The sequence below is a fragment of the Dicentrarchus labrax genome, unplaced genomic scaffold (assembly GCF_905237075.1).
Source record: "Dicentrarchus labrax unplaced genomic scaffold, dlabrax2021, whole genome shotgun sequence".
Classification (NCBI taxonomy): Eukaryota; Metazoa; Chordata; class Actinopteri; family Moronidae; genus Dicentrarchus; species Dicentrarchus labrax.
Genome location: NW_026136709.1, coordinates 15,376,263 through 15,390,459, shown reverse-complemented (window position 1 = coordinate 15,390,459; position 14,197 = coordinate 15,376,263). Strand labels below are relative to the sequence as shown.

The window sequence follows — 14,197 nt, the reverse complement described above, 5'->3', positions numbered from 1 at the left end:
TGTCTTTAGCTGCAGGGACACAGTGTGAATACTGGTCTGGTGGTGTGCTGGGAAGTGAGCCCTCTATGGGTAGCATGATGCAGTTACAACAGACCTTCCGGGGACCAGAGTTTGCTCACAGTTTGATAGACGTGGAGGGACCCTTTGCAAATGTGAGCCGAGGTAAGTAAACTTCAGTAAGTCTGTAGGAAGGAAGGAGACATCATGATATAGGTTGTAGGCAGGGCAGAAGTAGCCCCATATATATATGATGCTGGAAAATAATTATACTTTTAGAGAAATTGACCTTTACTTACTATATGTATTCTAACTTTTTTAATAGGTGTATATGTATGCTTGTATATGGATAACCTTTGAAGTATGCAGTATCATGTGTCTGTCTCACAACTTTTGTCATGTGTGTGTTTGTGTCAGATGACTGGGATGCTGCTGTGGCCAGTCTGCTTCAAGTTTCCCCTCATGTGCCCCAGGCCTTATGGAGTAACACAGTGCGGTGCTACCTAATCTTTACCAAGGAGACCAAAGCTGAGCTTGATATCTTTATTAAGGTTGGTGAGATTAGCACTGTAAGTCAACAAACTGTAAATATTTTGTTCTCTTGGTATACTGTGACAGTGACATAGCCTAAAGTAACACAGGAATAGGACTAGAATAGCAAGAATATTTAACCTTGGGTTAACATGTGACTTAGTACTTAGGTGTTTGCTCTTGCACCACTCACTTACAGTAAATAGACAAAATAATCAATGTACCTCTACTGACAGACAGCATTCATTTTGAGACTGCATTTAATCTACCTTCAGGAAATTAGTTTGGTCAATTCAAGAGTAGTCTGAATGTCAGACACTGAGTTAACCTTGTTTAAAATTACACTTTTGTAGAGAACTGCCACCAATCCTTGTCTGGGAAATCTTTGCTTCGTGTTTTTATTACAGAAACACTCTCCTGTGTTACGGAAAATGTGTGAGGGTCTCGGCCATTTCTTCCTGAATGTCTGCTTCCCAGAGGAGAGTTCTGCCTCATACACTGTGGAGCGCAAACAGGAGATTGAAAGGAGCTCTGTGTGTGTTCTTCTGCTCAATTCTACTGTCACAAGGTACAGTCCTATACCTATCCACACCAGGATAGCCCCATGTTTTATAAAGATTGTACAATACTTATATTGTTTATTTATAAATAAATGAAGAAAAAATATAGTCTGATGTTCATGCATGTGTGTAGCTCTGTGGTGGAGGATTGCGAGGAAGCTTTTGTGAAGAATCCAGAGGGCCATCCACTGGTGCTATACCTCAGGACTGAAGAAGATCACAATTTGACTGGACCCACCAGGCAACTGCTAGAAAGGGTTAATGCTGCAGACAAGGCTGCTAAAGTCAAGGTTTGTGTGTGCCATATAATAAACAACCAAGGTGAAACAAGATACAGGGGACAAGGAAATATTTAATTCAAGATAAAGAGAAAATAGACATATGTGAAGTGCATTATATGAATAGGTATGAGATTTCAAGTGAGGTTAGTATGTATGTGCGTTTTAAAGAATAGCCTTTATTATTCAGAGTAGTTTCAGTTACTATAAATGCTCTTCCATTGTTCCCCTTTGTAACCACACTAGTAACTGGGCAAAAAGCAGAAGTTGCAGGTTTATTGCCTTTAAAGTTGACTGTCTGTATTTTCCTGTTTGCTAGATGCCACACTGTGTTTGTACTGACATGTTTTGAACATTAACCCAGGTGGTGGATCATAATGGTTCTGCAGAGGAGGGGGCTGACCTGATTTATGCTCAGCTAGAGAAAGTCATCAAACAGGTACAGACTGTCCCCCAGCTGCAAGTATTGTGTGTACAGTGATATATCTTCATCCTTCCTGTGACAGCTTGTTGATGTCTACCTTTCACCCTCACCATGTAGGAGTTGTTGGGTCTTGAAGGAGCAGATGTTGACTCTAAGGACTCTGGCATAGAGGAGGGACGTGAGGAAGACTCGGGAGACGTGCTATGGGACCTACACGATGAGCAGGAACAGATTGAGTCCTACCAGCAGGCCTGTAACAGTACCAACTCCCAGTTAGGTTTCCAGAAGGTAGGGCAGACCTTATTTTAGCTTTCTTAATCCTATCCAACCTAAAAATGTGTTCTTTAATCTCTTTAAACCTGTGTATCTGATGTCCTCCTCAGTATATAGATCGTTTGAATGACATGATAGCAGCTCCCCCTCCCACCCCCCCTCTGCTGGTGTCTGGTGGTCCAGGCTCAGGGAAGTCTCTCCTGCTCTCCAAATGGTGAGAACTGTGTTGTGGCAAACAGAAAACCTGTTGCATCTAGTTAGAGTGAGATAAGGAGCAATTAGATGCTCAGACACAAAATCCGTCCTTGTCTCTCATTCCAAAGGATTATTTGTTATGCAAGCAAGAGCCTTCATGAACATCTGGGGAGACAAAAGAGAAAAATTGGTTACATTGCAGCTTATACTCGAATATCACTGTTACGAACAGGTGTCTGTTTATCAGCTAGGTCAGAACACAGGCTACTACACACCCTGGGGTTGCTGTTTCTCATAACACTCTTCTACTATCTGTACCTCACCTCCTCACTCAGTACAAGTAAGGCTACTCTCTTCTCCCTCGCCTTTACAGTGCACAATGTTTTTTTTCCCAGGATGGCAAAGTCATGACTCGCCCTACTCTGCCTTGATTGACTTACCCTGACATTCTTACCGTCACTCTAACCCTGACTCATTGGATGACCATTGTAATTTACGGCCTTTTGTATGCTTTTTGATGTTTTGATAATTATTTACTTAATTACAGAATGGCACAAGGAGAAAACAATAATAGGAATCATGTTTATCTTTCACTTTCTCCCTAAGAACTAATAAAGTCCCACTTTGTTAAAGTTGCATCCTTATATCCTTATACATTTTTTTCTGTATATGTTGCTGTCAGACATACTCTAAGAGGGGGTGCATCATGGTACAGGACATTTTGTATGTTTTTTTTTTTTGTTTTTTTTTACAGGATTGAGCAGCAGCAGAAGCAGTCCCCGAACACCTTGTTCCTTTATCATTTCGTTGGACGGCCACTTTCCACAAGCTCAGAGCCAGTTCTCATTATAAAACGCCTCACAGTCAAAGTAAGGGGGTGTCTCTTATTAGTGCTTCCATAGGCTTACTTCCAGTGAAGACACTCAGTCTTACTTTTCTGTCTGTCTGTGGTCACATAGCTGCTGCAGCACTTCTGGTCCATTTCTGGCTTGTCCATGGAGCCCAGTAAGATCTTGGAGGAGTTTCCCCGCTGGCTTGAAAGACTATCAGCACGCCATCAAGGAAACATCATGATCATCATTGACTCCATTGACCAAATACAAGTATGCCTCCTTTCTTTTTTTTAACCCAAATAAGACATTTACTTAACATGTTTTGCCTTTAGAATAATTCAGAATAAAACTACTTCTACTTTTCTCCTTTTTTTTCAGCAAGCGGAAAGACACATGAAGTGGCTCATTGACCCCCTCCCTGTTAATGTCAGAGTGGTGGTGTCTGTCAATGTAGAGACGTGTCCTCAAGCTTGGAGGTGAGACACTCTGTGTGAATTACAAATATCCCATTGAGTTTACTGCAGATATATATGTGTGCTTTGGTTCAAAATGCTATTTATTTATTTGCCATGCAGTTGTAAATATTTCAAAATATGGTCCTGTAGAAAATTGCCATTTATAATTCACTGACTATGTCTGTTGGCCCACAAGGTTGTGGCCCACACTCCACTTAGACCCACTGAGTCCCAGAGAGGTCAGAAGCCTTGTTAATGCAGAGTGCCAGAGCATGGATCTCAAATTTACCAAGGACGAGGTCAGTTATCATCCCATCATCCCTCTTTTTGTAAAAACTCTGAAGAGATTTGAAAGTGTGGAAAGACGTTGTTAGCAGGGGTATGTTTTTTGTGAGAATGCCACACTTAAATGTTATTTCTTTATTTCAGGAGAAGAAGCTGGAAAGGCACTGTCGCTCTGCATCGACTTGCAATGCATTGTATGTTACACTACTGGCAAGGATGATCATCAGGTTAGCCACCCTTGGTTTCACAACTCTAAATGTATTAAATAAATACTCTTTTCTTCCCATCCAGTATGGTCTGGTCACAGGCTCAGGTATATATGTGTGTATATATCATATATATATAAATATACCTGAGCCTGTGACCAGCCTGCAAACTGTTAGACCTTTTTATGTGTGTTTATATGTCTGCTTTATAGGTCTAAAGCTCTGTTTAATCTAGTTTTATTTTTTACATCACTTTTTAAGGGAAAATTTCCTGCTTCTTCAGCGAATGCGCTTTAGTTCCCAGCTCCAGTTTTACATTTCAGCTTCCAAGTTTTCAAAGCAATGCATTTCAATTGACAACTGGTTTTTCAGCCATTTTCAGCATTGCTTCAGCAATTTCTTGCAGCTTTCAACTTTAGCTTGTGTAATTCAGCATTCATTATTCACAGTAACTTGCACCACCAAAGGTGGCAGCAACTAGCTGCAATGGCAGCAGTGCAGGAGCAGCATCTAACAGCTTCAAACTCTCACTCACATTTAGACAATTAAAACAATCTAGTTCCATAATGTTCTTAAACAATTTGGGTTGAAAGCAGTTCACCTTTGTTAAGTTTAATGTTGATTTCTCTGAATGTCTGGGTACATATGTTTAATTTTTTGTTGATTTTGCCGTGTTTTGTTACTGCCCAGCGGTATATCATGTTGGTCACTGGAGAAGAGCCTGGAGCAGTGTCTACAGTGTCAGGACACCATGTCACTCTACCGCCAGGCGCTAAAGATAACACTGAACTCCCTCAACACAGACAGAGAGCGACACATTATGAGAGAGGTGATATATGTCCAGACAAAATAACAAAAATGTCTCTTTTCTCATCACTATTTAATTAATATTTAATGGTAAAGTGTGTCATTCACATAAGATTTGTTTTTTTTCTTTACATTGTGCTTTCTTTGTGGCAGAGGAATAAGTGCTGGTTTTTGTCTTTGCTTTTTCTGCTTAGATTCTGTGCCTTGTATGTGCCAGCCATAATGGAGTGAGCGAATCAGAGGTGCTAGATCATTTCCCAGATGTGGAGTTTCCTGTCCTGTCCTCTCTGCTTTACCATCTGAACAGACTCTGCATTGTAACTCTCCGTTGTGGGCTCATCAGGTTTCAGCACCTGCAGGTAATCAGGCTTCGGCCAGCGGAATATAATAGAGCACAAAGTCATTAAAAAATGCATAAAAAATAGTATTCATGGAACAGAAACTGTATGAATAGATCATTTGTTTTGTCATATGTTTTTGTTTTGTATGTGTGTTTGTCTTTCAGGCTTGGGAAGCTGTGAGGTTGGAGTTCCTGGGTGGAGGAAGCAGCTCTGCTGCTTACAGAGAGAAACTCATACATTACTTTAGTCAGCAACTCAGGTGTTTAAGAGAAGTCATCTTCTCCTCATACATCACAACTCACATTCTTCTGTTAGTACAACTCATTTCATTGTTTGTGTGTGTGTGTGTGTGTGTAGCCAGGACCGTGTGACTTGGCGTGTTGCAGATGAGCTGCCCTGGCTGCTACAACAACAGGAGGATAGGACTAAACTACAGCTTAGCCTCCTGAACCTGTTTGTCTCCCAAAACCTCTACAAGAGGTATAAAACGTGCATACACACAAGCTGATATTACAAAGCCTGCCACAATTATTCAGGTATAGTCTCACAGATATATGTTTTTCTAGGGGTCACTTCTCTGAGCTACTAGCCTATTGGCAGTATGTGGGCAAAGACAAAAGCTCCATGGCCACTGAGTACTTCGAGTCCCTGAAACACTATGAGAAGAGCTGTGAGAGCGAAGACGGCATGACCAAGCTGGCAAACCTGTATGAGACCCTAGGACGTTTCCTCAAAGACCTTGGCCTCCCTAGTCAGGTAGTGTACATGGTTACTTAGTTTTGAAATAACTAAAAAAAACATGTTTATTGTTCCCCACACATTATTTTTCTGCCTTACCTTATATGGTAGTTTTCTTATTTTGTTTACATAGCTTAAATAAGTGTCCTTATGTTTACCGTATTTTCTCCTAGGAAAGTGCACATATTGACAATTGCATATGTATCTGATTCTGTTTGTCTAGGCTGTAGCCCCCTTGCAGAGGTCCCTTGAGATTAGGGAGACAGCCTTGGACCCGGACCATCCCAGCGTCGCTCGCTCCCTGCACCAGCTGGCCGGGGTTTATGTTCAGTGGAAGAAGTATGGCAATGCTGAGCAGCTGTACAAGCAGGCCCTGGAGATAAGTGAGAACGCCTACGGAGCTGAGCATGTCAGCGTGGCACGCGAGCTGGAGTCTCTCGCCATGCTGTACCAGAAACAAAACAAGTAAATGGTTCCCTCTTGGTGTTGATATGCTTGACGTTATTTATAATGGTTGTTCATGTAATATAGCTTATTTGTTGTTCCTGCCAAACGATGTGTTGTACAAAGAGGCATCCCATCTGTGTTGATGATCTTATGATCCTATTAAAAGTTAAGAGTAACTAAAACAGTCAGTGACACTATCAGTGCAGGATTCCATTTAAAAAACATGTTTAATGGCTTACACCTGGCAATTTTACAATCAGGTATGAACAAGCAGAGAAACTCGGGAAGATGTCAGTGAAGATTCGTCAGAAGACTGCTCGCCAGAAAGGTCATATGGTAAGCATGTTGCAAGCACAGATACCCACATGCTTTGTCGTACTCACTTAATCAGTCATATTGTGCATGCATTTTGTCTAATCCACCCTTCAGTACGGCTTCACTTTGCTGAGACGCAGAGCCCTACAGCTGGAAGAGCTGACGCTGGGAAAAGACTCTGCAGACTGTGCCAAGACACTCAATGAACTGGGCGTCCTGTACTACCTCCAAAACAACCTGGAGTAAGGCACACATGTTATAGCTGGCATGCACACAAAGGAAGACATGTTACACATTCTGCACTCTGTTTTTGTTTCTTTAGTCATTTTTATGTCTACCAAAATCCTTCTCTTGGCCCTCACTAGTGCTGCCAAGATATTCTTGACCCGCTCTCTGGAGATGCGTCAACGTGTCCTCGGTCCAGATCACCCAGACTGCGCTCAGTCACTGAACAACCTGGCTGCACTGCACACCGAGAGGAGGGAGTATGAGACAGCTGAGGACATGTATGAGAGGGCGCTAGACATCCGCAAGAAGGCCTTGTCCCCGGACCACCCCTCGCTGGCATACACACTCAAACACCTGGCCATGCTCTATAAACGCAGAGTGAGACAAGTGTGCCTGTTGACACTGAAACTTTAATATTCTGTCTGTTGAAGAGCTAATTTCGTGTTTGGCTGAGAATCTGACTTGAGCATGTGTGTGTTTTACAGGGGAAGCTGGAAAAGGCAGTGCCGCTGTATGAGCTGTCTCTGGAAATCAGGGAAAAAAGTTTTGGGCCCAAACACCCCAGTGTGGCCACAGCTCTGGTCAATCTGGCTGTCATCTACTGCCAGCTAGTGAGAATGCTCATCATACTTTATTCAGTCTGTACATAATCAAAACCTAATCCCAACTTGCATATTTACGTACATATATTTTTTTTATTTGACTGTTATGAGCATGTGTAGCTGTATTTTAGGTTGTATAGAGCACAGTTAACTGTAATTTTCTTTGTCTTTGGCAGAAGAAGCACAGTGAAGCCTTGCCTCTTTATGAACGAGCGCTGAAAGTGTATGAGGATAGTTTGGGGCGCTCACATCCACGCGTCGGAGAGACCCTAAAAAACCTGGCTGTGCTAAGGTACAGTAGTAGAGGTTACATTCAACATTTGGCTTATCAGAAGATTAATCATTAATGTTGTATTACAATTATTTTTTGTTCCTTTTTTGAATAGCTACGAAGAAGGTGACTTCGAAAGGGCAGCAGAGCTTTACAAACGTGCAATGGAGATAAAGGAGGCAGAGCCATCGTTGGTGTGTGGAAACGCCCTGTCCCGCCACTCCTCCAGTGGGGACACATTCAGTCTGAGGGGACCTGCTGCCGTCCCACATGCCCCGAGGTGACTCTGTTCAACCACTTAGTGCCACAGAACAATAAAAGCTGTTTTGACAGCTCTAACTACCATAGAATAATAAAAACATCAGACCCCATGGTTTTATCAAAAAGGGAACAATCCTGGTCATCACACTGTGACTGTTGGAAGTATAGGGTATGGTTAAATATACTGTACCTGCCGTATTAGTCTGTGAAACCTGTGTATTTGCCAAAAGTATTTATAAATATTTTACAACATAAGGAACTTTGAACTTCCTTTAAATCAATCAATTATTTTTTATGGGCCTGGAACTCAGGTTTACACTTGTGATAACTCAGACTCAAACACTTAATTCCTATTTCCATGCCTCAAATTGTATATCATCAAAATAGGAATAGAATACAATGCCATGAGGTTCTGACATAACCTAACCAATAAAACATGATTAATAACCAGGCATATTCAATGCTTTCTTGTACAGTAGATATTACTCTATGCACTTTTTTCAAAACTCAAAGGAAACTCCTAAAATCCAGTAAAAGGGGCTTCTCAGGCATCTTTTATGGAAATGAAATATGAACTATTAAACATTTTCCGTCTGATCATGCTGTTATCTCTTACCAAACTGCTCAGACCTCAAATAGATTTGTTGTCTACATTCCAGATTTTTTTAATGATTATAGAAAGCCATTGTCTCTAAAATCAAATGTGCATGTTGTGAAAAATTGGTATGTTTTATATGTTATGATACCATTTGTTTACACTACATAATGTTTACCTACCAGTATTAAGTATGTAAGTATAAGAGTAATAAGTAGAAAATGTAGAGCCCAAGGTAATAGGTGTCCTCCTACAATAAGACTAGACCATATCTGAGAAAACATCACCTCTGGTACTGATTTCATGGTGTGCTTATGCAAAACTAAATTTCTGTTTATTTATTCATTTACAAAAAGGCACTTAAGGGATTTGCCAAAACCACGATGGTGCCACATGAATGTGCAAGTTACAAATAAAATAATGATTTATTGTCTGACTGAATGTACATGAATCCAAAGGGGACACCAAACCTACTGTTTCATTGCCAAATATAGTACATACAATGTATCTTAAGTGTTTTTATATATTCATGTATTAATGTAAAATCTGTAAAAGATGTACAGGACAACAACAAAAATCCCATCCAACATACTGAGGAGCTTGTATTCCATTTAATAAATATTTTGTTGAGACAACTTAAACATTGTTGATCAGTACTGCTGCAGTAGATGTTTTCTTAAAGCTGAGTGAATGACAGAGCACATACATTAAAGGTAAGGGACGCTCATTCACTAATCAAAACCGTAGAAAATACACATTGTGATACATGTTAATGCATTAACAGTGACATTATTCTAGGTTTACAGAGTTTTCATTAGCAACTGTACCAAATCCAAGTGCTAAACACCTTCCCAGTAAATCAGCGAATTACACATTTGACTGCTTTTACATGTTTTGTGTTGAGTGAAATGCCATTAGCAGCACTTTTCATGCATTTCCCCTCTTCAGAAGAATTCTGTAATTCTTTATTTGACATTAGTTGGCTTTTTCATGATGATGCTTGTTATCAAAGAAAGCAAAGGAATAGACACGTGAGAAAAGGCTTATATCTGATCTGAACAGCAGAAATATATTGTCAGATTTCTGCCTACAGCTTTCTCATCTGAGCCATCAAGTCTTCTAGGCTCTGTTCAGTCTCCTCCACTGTGTCTCCACATGGTGCAGTCTGGTTCAAACACGAGAAAACAAAATACTATCAGAATTTAGTTGAGTCAACAAACCACTATCAACAGATATTTGTGTCAAAATGGTACAATTTAAAGAATTTCTTTTTTTTTGCCAATTATCCATATGCCTTTCATTATTGCTGACCACCTTCCACAGCATCATGATTTTTAGATTGATTTCCTACCTTCCAGTCAGTCTTTAGGTCAGTATGGAGTAAAAATAAAACTGGAGACTAGAAACTTGCCTGAGGTCATCAGTCTTAGTAAATATTTAATTGACTTTACTATTACAATTTAAAAACTTCACAAAAAGGTCAGCAATAATCATGTATCACATATAAGCATTTTAATTTAAACAGCTCAAACACGTAAAAGCTTCCAAAGCTTCAAAGCTGTGTTGTGTTACACAATACTAACCTCAGCTGGAATGGTGTAAGCCACAGTGATGCCTTCTGGGAGGTCGGGCACGGTGCCTGATGCAGCCTGTAACTCCGCGTCAGTCACCTCTGATACTAGTTCGATACCTGCACAGCACAATTGTGTGTGTTAATACAAATCAGGTGATATCGTATTATGTTGTACAATGACAAATCTAAGCAAACTGTTAAAGATCTGACAGCTGAAAGACTTGTTTGTTGCTCACCCCAGTCATTGTCCTCATGTACAACCGCCTCCTCCTCTTCCTGTACAACTTCAACCTTTGGCCGCTCGGCTTCTTTCTTCTGAAGGGGAAAATTCACACAGATAGACACAGTCAGTTTTCCCAACCGGTACAGTGCCTGGTCGGTTCTACATTCTACTACTTGAAAACAAAAAGCAAGCACACACACACCTTGTACTCCTCTTGTTGTCTCCTGCAGTGGCGGTCATTACACGTGGGGTTTGCTTTCATAGCCATGGTGGGGAAGAAGTCCTGCATGGCATTGTAGCCAAGATAATAACTGACAGTGCCAAACTTTAACAGATACCTGAAAGACAGAATATAATTAATAATGTTTTACTTAACATGCATTGTATACATGTATAATATGTAAAGCTATACACGTTTAGGTGTCCCATTTGCTATAAACAATAATATCTTACTTGAGGACATTTTGCACAAGGATGCCTGCAACCACGCCCATTGTTGTTGGTAGGCTGGCAGCACACACACCCTCCCTTTTCAGGGTCTTCTCATCAATGTTGGCTGCCACCACCAGAGGAGGAGCACACTAACAAAGCATATTACAATGTAAGTACTAAAGTTCTCTTTCTGAATGTTGCAGCAGTCGATGAACATCTTTTTGGTGCAAACAACAATGTCAAAGGTAAACAAAAGATGTTGTTTGTGTGTGAACGTACAGCGAAGCATGCTGTCTCTCCAGGAATGATGAGCTGGATGTGTCCTGATACAGCGTTCTCACTGACACCAGACTCCATCCAGATCTGACCTAGTTCATTACAGGCCTGAGACAGACATGACAAAATTAACACTTCACAATAACAAGTACAAAGCACAGTGTTTAACAGCTCTGCTCTTTGTGACAGTGATGCTCTTACTGTATTGATGGCCATTCTGGCCTCAAAGTTGTCCACACAGCTGAGGAGCAAATCCACCGGCTTCCCTTCTTCCAGCCCCCCATGACTGAGAAAACAGAGAATAATTTGCTGTGAAGGCCTGTATCACTGAGGAGAGAGAATAGCAAAACTAGAAAGTGGAGGATAGGAGTGCCCACCTGATGCGCTCCATAAAATGTGCGAAATTTTCCATTGTGGTGATGTTGTAGTTATGGGTCTCAAATGACACATCAGGGTTGATGTTCCTGTTGAGTAAATTGAGCAACACGTGAGAACGAAGAAACCAAATGTCTCTGTTTTGAGGCAAAAGTGGATTACTATAAACAACATTGTACCTGAGTGTGTGCTCTGCTGCTTCCACTTTACTGAGGCCTGCCTGGTGAGGCTGGAAGAACAGCCTGTTCATATTGGCCAGCTCTACTTTATCATAGTCAAAGAGGAGCAACTGTGACAAGCATAGACAAGGCTGGGGTAAGCACAGGCACACAATCTACTGAACAAGATGAACAGGTATAAGGTGATGCAGAAGAAAAAAAAAAAGTTTGTATTACCTTACCAATGCCACATCTAGTGAGCATTTCAGCTGTCACACTCCCAACTCCTCCAACACCAACCACAGCGACTGTGAATGTCCGGATTTTCTGTGAACAAAGTTTGAGGATGATTATCCATCTACACAATGCTAAAAAGCATCCTTTGGCTACCTTTTTTTTTTTTAGGGGAGCTCTGATAGGTATTGTCTGATATCAAGTGTAAAACATATAATGGTCAAAATCTATCAGTGCTGACATTTTGGCCATCTGTGGAAATTATTATTATTTTAATATTTTATTTGTATCATTTATTTGTATTATTAACAGCACAAACATGGTCTTTAAAAATCAATTAACTTTAAGGTTCCCATCAGTATATAAAAAAGCTTTACACCTGCATTTGAACGCACTAAAATCTACATTAGTATTAGTTCAAATAAAATGAATATAGGTTTCAAGAACGATATCAGTTCTTTCCACACCTTTTGCATTCCCTTATTATAATATTATGGTCATTTTCTGTTAGGAATACAGCAGCAACCACAAACTCAAGTGCTGCATTGCAAAAACGAACAACCCTTAAATATCATACCTCATAATCATCCACGATGCCCATTCTCTTTAAAGCCATTAGCCGACTGCAATGAAAACACAGCAGAGATTAGCTTGTGGTCTATGAAGTACCACCATATGGGATGAGTGACTCACAAGGCGTAGCCTTCTCGGCGGTCCTGACAAAATCTGTCAAAAGCTAAAATAATAAGATTTAAAATAAATAAAATAAAAAAAACTAGTCACCTGTATGGGTTGGAATCCACAACTTCGGCGCTCATTTTGTCAATCTTCGGTCTGTGAAGCTCCTGGTTTTGGGCATCCTCCACGGCACACTGCTTCTGCTTACACTTTATCAATTCATTTTCCAACTCTCTCACCCGCAGCTTGAGCTCCTCGACTGTCGCCATTACGGGGGAAACTAATGTCGCCAGACGATGTAACGTTAAACGTAATGTGAGGTTACGAATAAAAATACAAATGTGTGCTGTCTAGACGGCTAAATCCGCACAGAAAGTGAGTAAGTACACGTCTTCACAAAGTAAAATCAGCTGTCTGGGTGTGTGTTACCGTAAACAACGTTCGTGTAGAAGACGAGCACAAGTACCTCGAAATGTTCCTACGTAATTAGAAGATTATTTTAACAGTCTTTTTGAGGATTTAAGTTGACTGTTAAATTGTTTCTGTTTATTGCTTTTAAAACGACTGAATAACAGTCAAATATCAACCATAAATATAACGACTTTGTCCGGATATTGCGTCGGTGTGCGCATCCGTAAACGATCCGGCTACTATCTATTTTTTTTTTTTGTTGTTTTTTTTAAATCCACTATCAACACTGCGAAAGTTGGCTCAGCGACGCACCTGGACATTTTTAATCCACTCGGAAACATGGACGCGCTAACAACTCCTGTACGACAGCAACATAAATTCAATGTTAGCAAACTTTTAACTTACCTGTCTGGCAAGTCACTTGTGTCAAATAATGACACACTCACGGTCAGACAGTACAGGTAAGATAGATAAGAGCTGGTTTGTTTCCCAGTTTCCCAGTAAAACGAGCAATTGGAAGATATTGTAATGTATTTCTGCTAACCCGTTGTCCTTTCAGTACTGGTCAGTCAAACCCGACCTTCCTAATCCAAACACCGTCAAACAGCTTCGTTCTCAGGAAGAAACCCCCAGGTGAGCTGCTGCCAGGGGCTCACAAGGTAAGCTTAGACTAATCAATAACTTTGGTCATAGTTTTTTTTGCACGGGAATTTGTTTGCAGCACTGCTAGCCCCTTGACAGTATATATAAAGTGTAGCCATGGCAGCAGGGGGACACATTTTATTAAACATTGTTCATCAGTACTGTTGCAGCAGATGTTTCTTATGCTTAATGACTGACAGAGCACATGCATTAAAAGGTAGGGATACTGAAGAATACATAGTCCCTTTCAAGAAGCTTCCTATGGTTTCACAATTGCATATCGGTATCTGTGTAGGAAATCCTTTTTATTATTAATAACTATGGGACATATGAAAAAAAAAGGTGTTTGATATGATATATTAAGGTGTGCATTATAGGTGATGTTTTAGTAGAAAATAGTGAATCTTTGTTTGCAGGTGGACAGGGAATACCGGGTGCAGAAGGCGCTGTTCCCTACTGGCTTCCCTGTACCTCAGCCTTTCTTGCACTGTACTGATTCTGAAGTTATTGGAACAGAGTTCTACTTGATGGAGCATGTGAAGGTACGTCTGTG

General features: G+C 40.6%; 2 protein-coding genes across 4 annotated transcripts in view; one reads left to right on the top strand and one right to left on the bottom strand.

The window, feature by feature from the left end:
* Nucleotides 1-14,197, top strand: part of nphp3 (nephronophthisis 3) — a 34,431-nt gene that overhangs the window by 1,965 nt on the left and 18,269 nt on the right. The window contains exons 5-30 of one of the 3 annotated variants that reach the window (XM_051411373.1): nt 10-162; nt 415-548; nt 936-1,096; nt 1,222-1,378; nt 1,731-1,805; nt 1,908-2,078; nt 2,174-2,277; nt 3,013-3,127; nt 3,218-3,361; nt 3,470-3,567; nt 3,743-3,845; nt 3,976-4,058; nt 4,728-4,866; nt 5,039-5,203; nt 5,350-5,444; nt 5,543-5,665; nt 5,752-5,941; nt 6,147-6,388; nt 6,631-6,706; nt 6,800-6,927; nt 7,051-7,291; nt 7,399-7,524; nt 7,692-7,807; nt 7,902-8,066; nt 13,562-13,661; nt 14,061-14,186. In XM_051411373.1, coding sequence (XP_051267333.1) covers nt 10-162; nt 415-548; nt 936-1,096; nt 1,222-1,378; nt 1,731-1,805; nt 1,908-2,078; nt 2,174-2,277; nt 3,013-3,127; nt 3,218-3,361; nt 3,470-3,567; nt 3,743-3,845; nt 3,976-4,058; nt 4,728-4,866; nt 5,039-5,203; nt 5,350-5,444; nt 5,543-5,665; nt 5,752-5,941; nt 6,147-6,388; nt 6,631-6,706; nt 6,800-6,927; nt 7,051-7,291; nt 7,399-7,524; nt 7,692-7,807; nt 7,902-8,066; nt 13,562-13,661; nt 14,061-14,186 — 3,530 coding nt within the window. Of the gene's footprint in view, nt 1-9; nt 163-414; nt 549-935; nt 1,097-1,221; nt 1,379-1,730; nt 1,806-1,907; nt 2,079-2,173; nt 2,278-3,012; nt 3,128-3,217; nt 3,362-3,469; nt 3,568-3,742; nt 3,846-3,975; nt 4,059-4,727; nt 4,867-5,038; nt 5,204-5,349; nt 5,445-5,542; nt 5,666-5,751; nt 5,942-6,146; nt 6,389-6,630; nt 6,707-6,799; nt 6,928-7,050; nt 7,292-7,398; nt 7,525-7,691; nt 7,808-7,901; nt 9,284-13,226; nt 13,464-13,561; nt 13,662-14,060; nt 14,187-14,197 lie in introns of those variants that run through there. The other 2 variants (XM_051411370.1, XM_051411371.1) reach the window with 2 other exon arrangements.
* On the bottom strand, nt 9,239-13,006 carry uba5 (ubiquitin-like modifier activating enzyme 5). The gene is made up of 12 exons (XM_051411383.1): nt 12,697-13,006; nt 12,491-12,536; nt 11,917-12,006; nt 11,701-11,810; nt 11,524-11,610; nt 11,348-11,432; nt 11,150-11,254; nt 10,892-11,019; nt 10,641-10,776; nt 10,452-10,530; nt 10,226-10,332; nt 9,239-9,807 (listed from the first exon to the last, which is right to left on the bottom strand). The coding sequence occupies exons 1-12, from the start codon at nt 12,858-12,860 to the stop codon at nt 9,730-9,732; spliced, it is 1,215 nt and encodes a 404-aa protein (XP_051267343.1). The 5' UTR covers nt 12,861-13,006; the 3' UTR covers nt 9,239-9,729.

What these genes read in the sequence shown, in the direction of transcription:
- uba5 (XM_051411383.1), bottom strand. Translation starts at nt 12,860, where the DNA reads ATGGCGACAGTCGAGGAGCTCAAGCTGCGGGTGAGAGAGTTGGAAAAT. An exon ending in CATTTTATGGAGCGCATCAG is followed by an intron (nt 11,433 to 11,523) that starts GTGGGCACTCCT and finishes CTGTTTTCTCAG; the next exon opens with TCATGGGGGGCTGGAAGAAG. An exon ending in GAGAGACAGCATGCTTCGCT is followed by an intron (nt 11,020 to 11,149) that starts GTACGTTCACAC and finishes ATGCTTTGTTAG; the next exon opens with TGTGCTCCTCCTCTGGTGGT.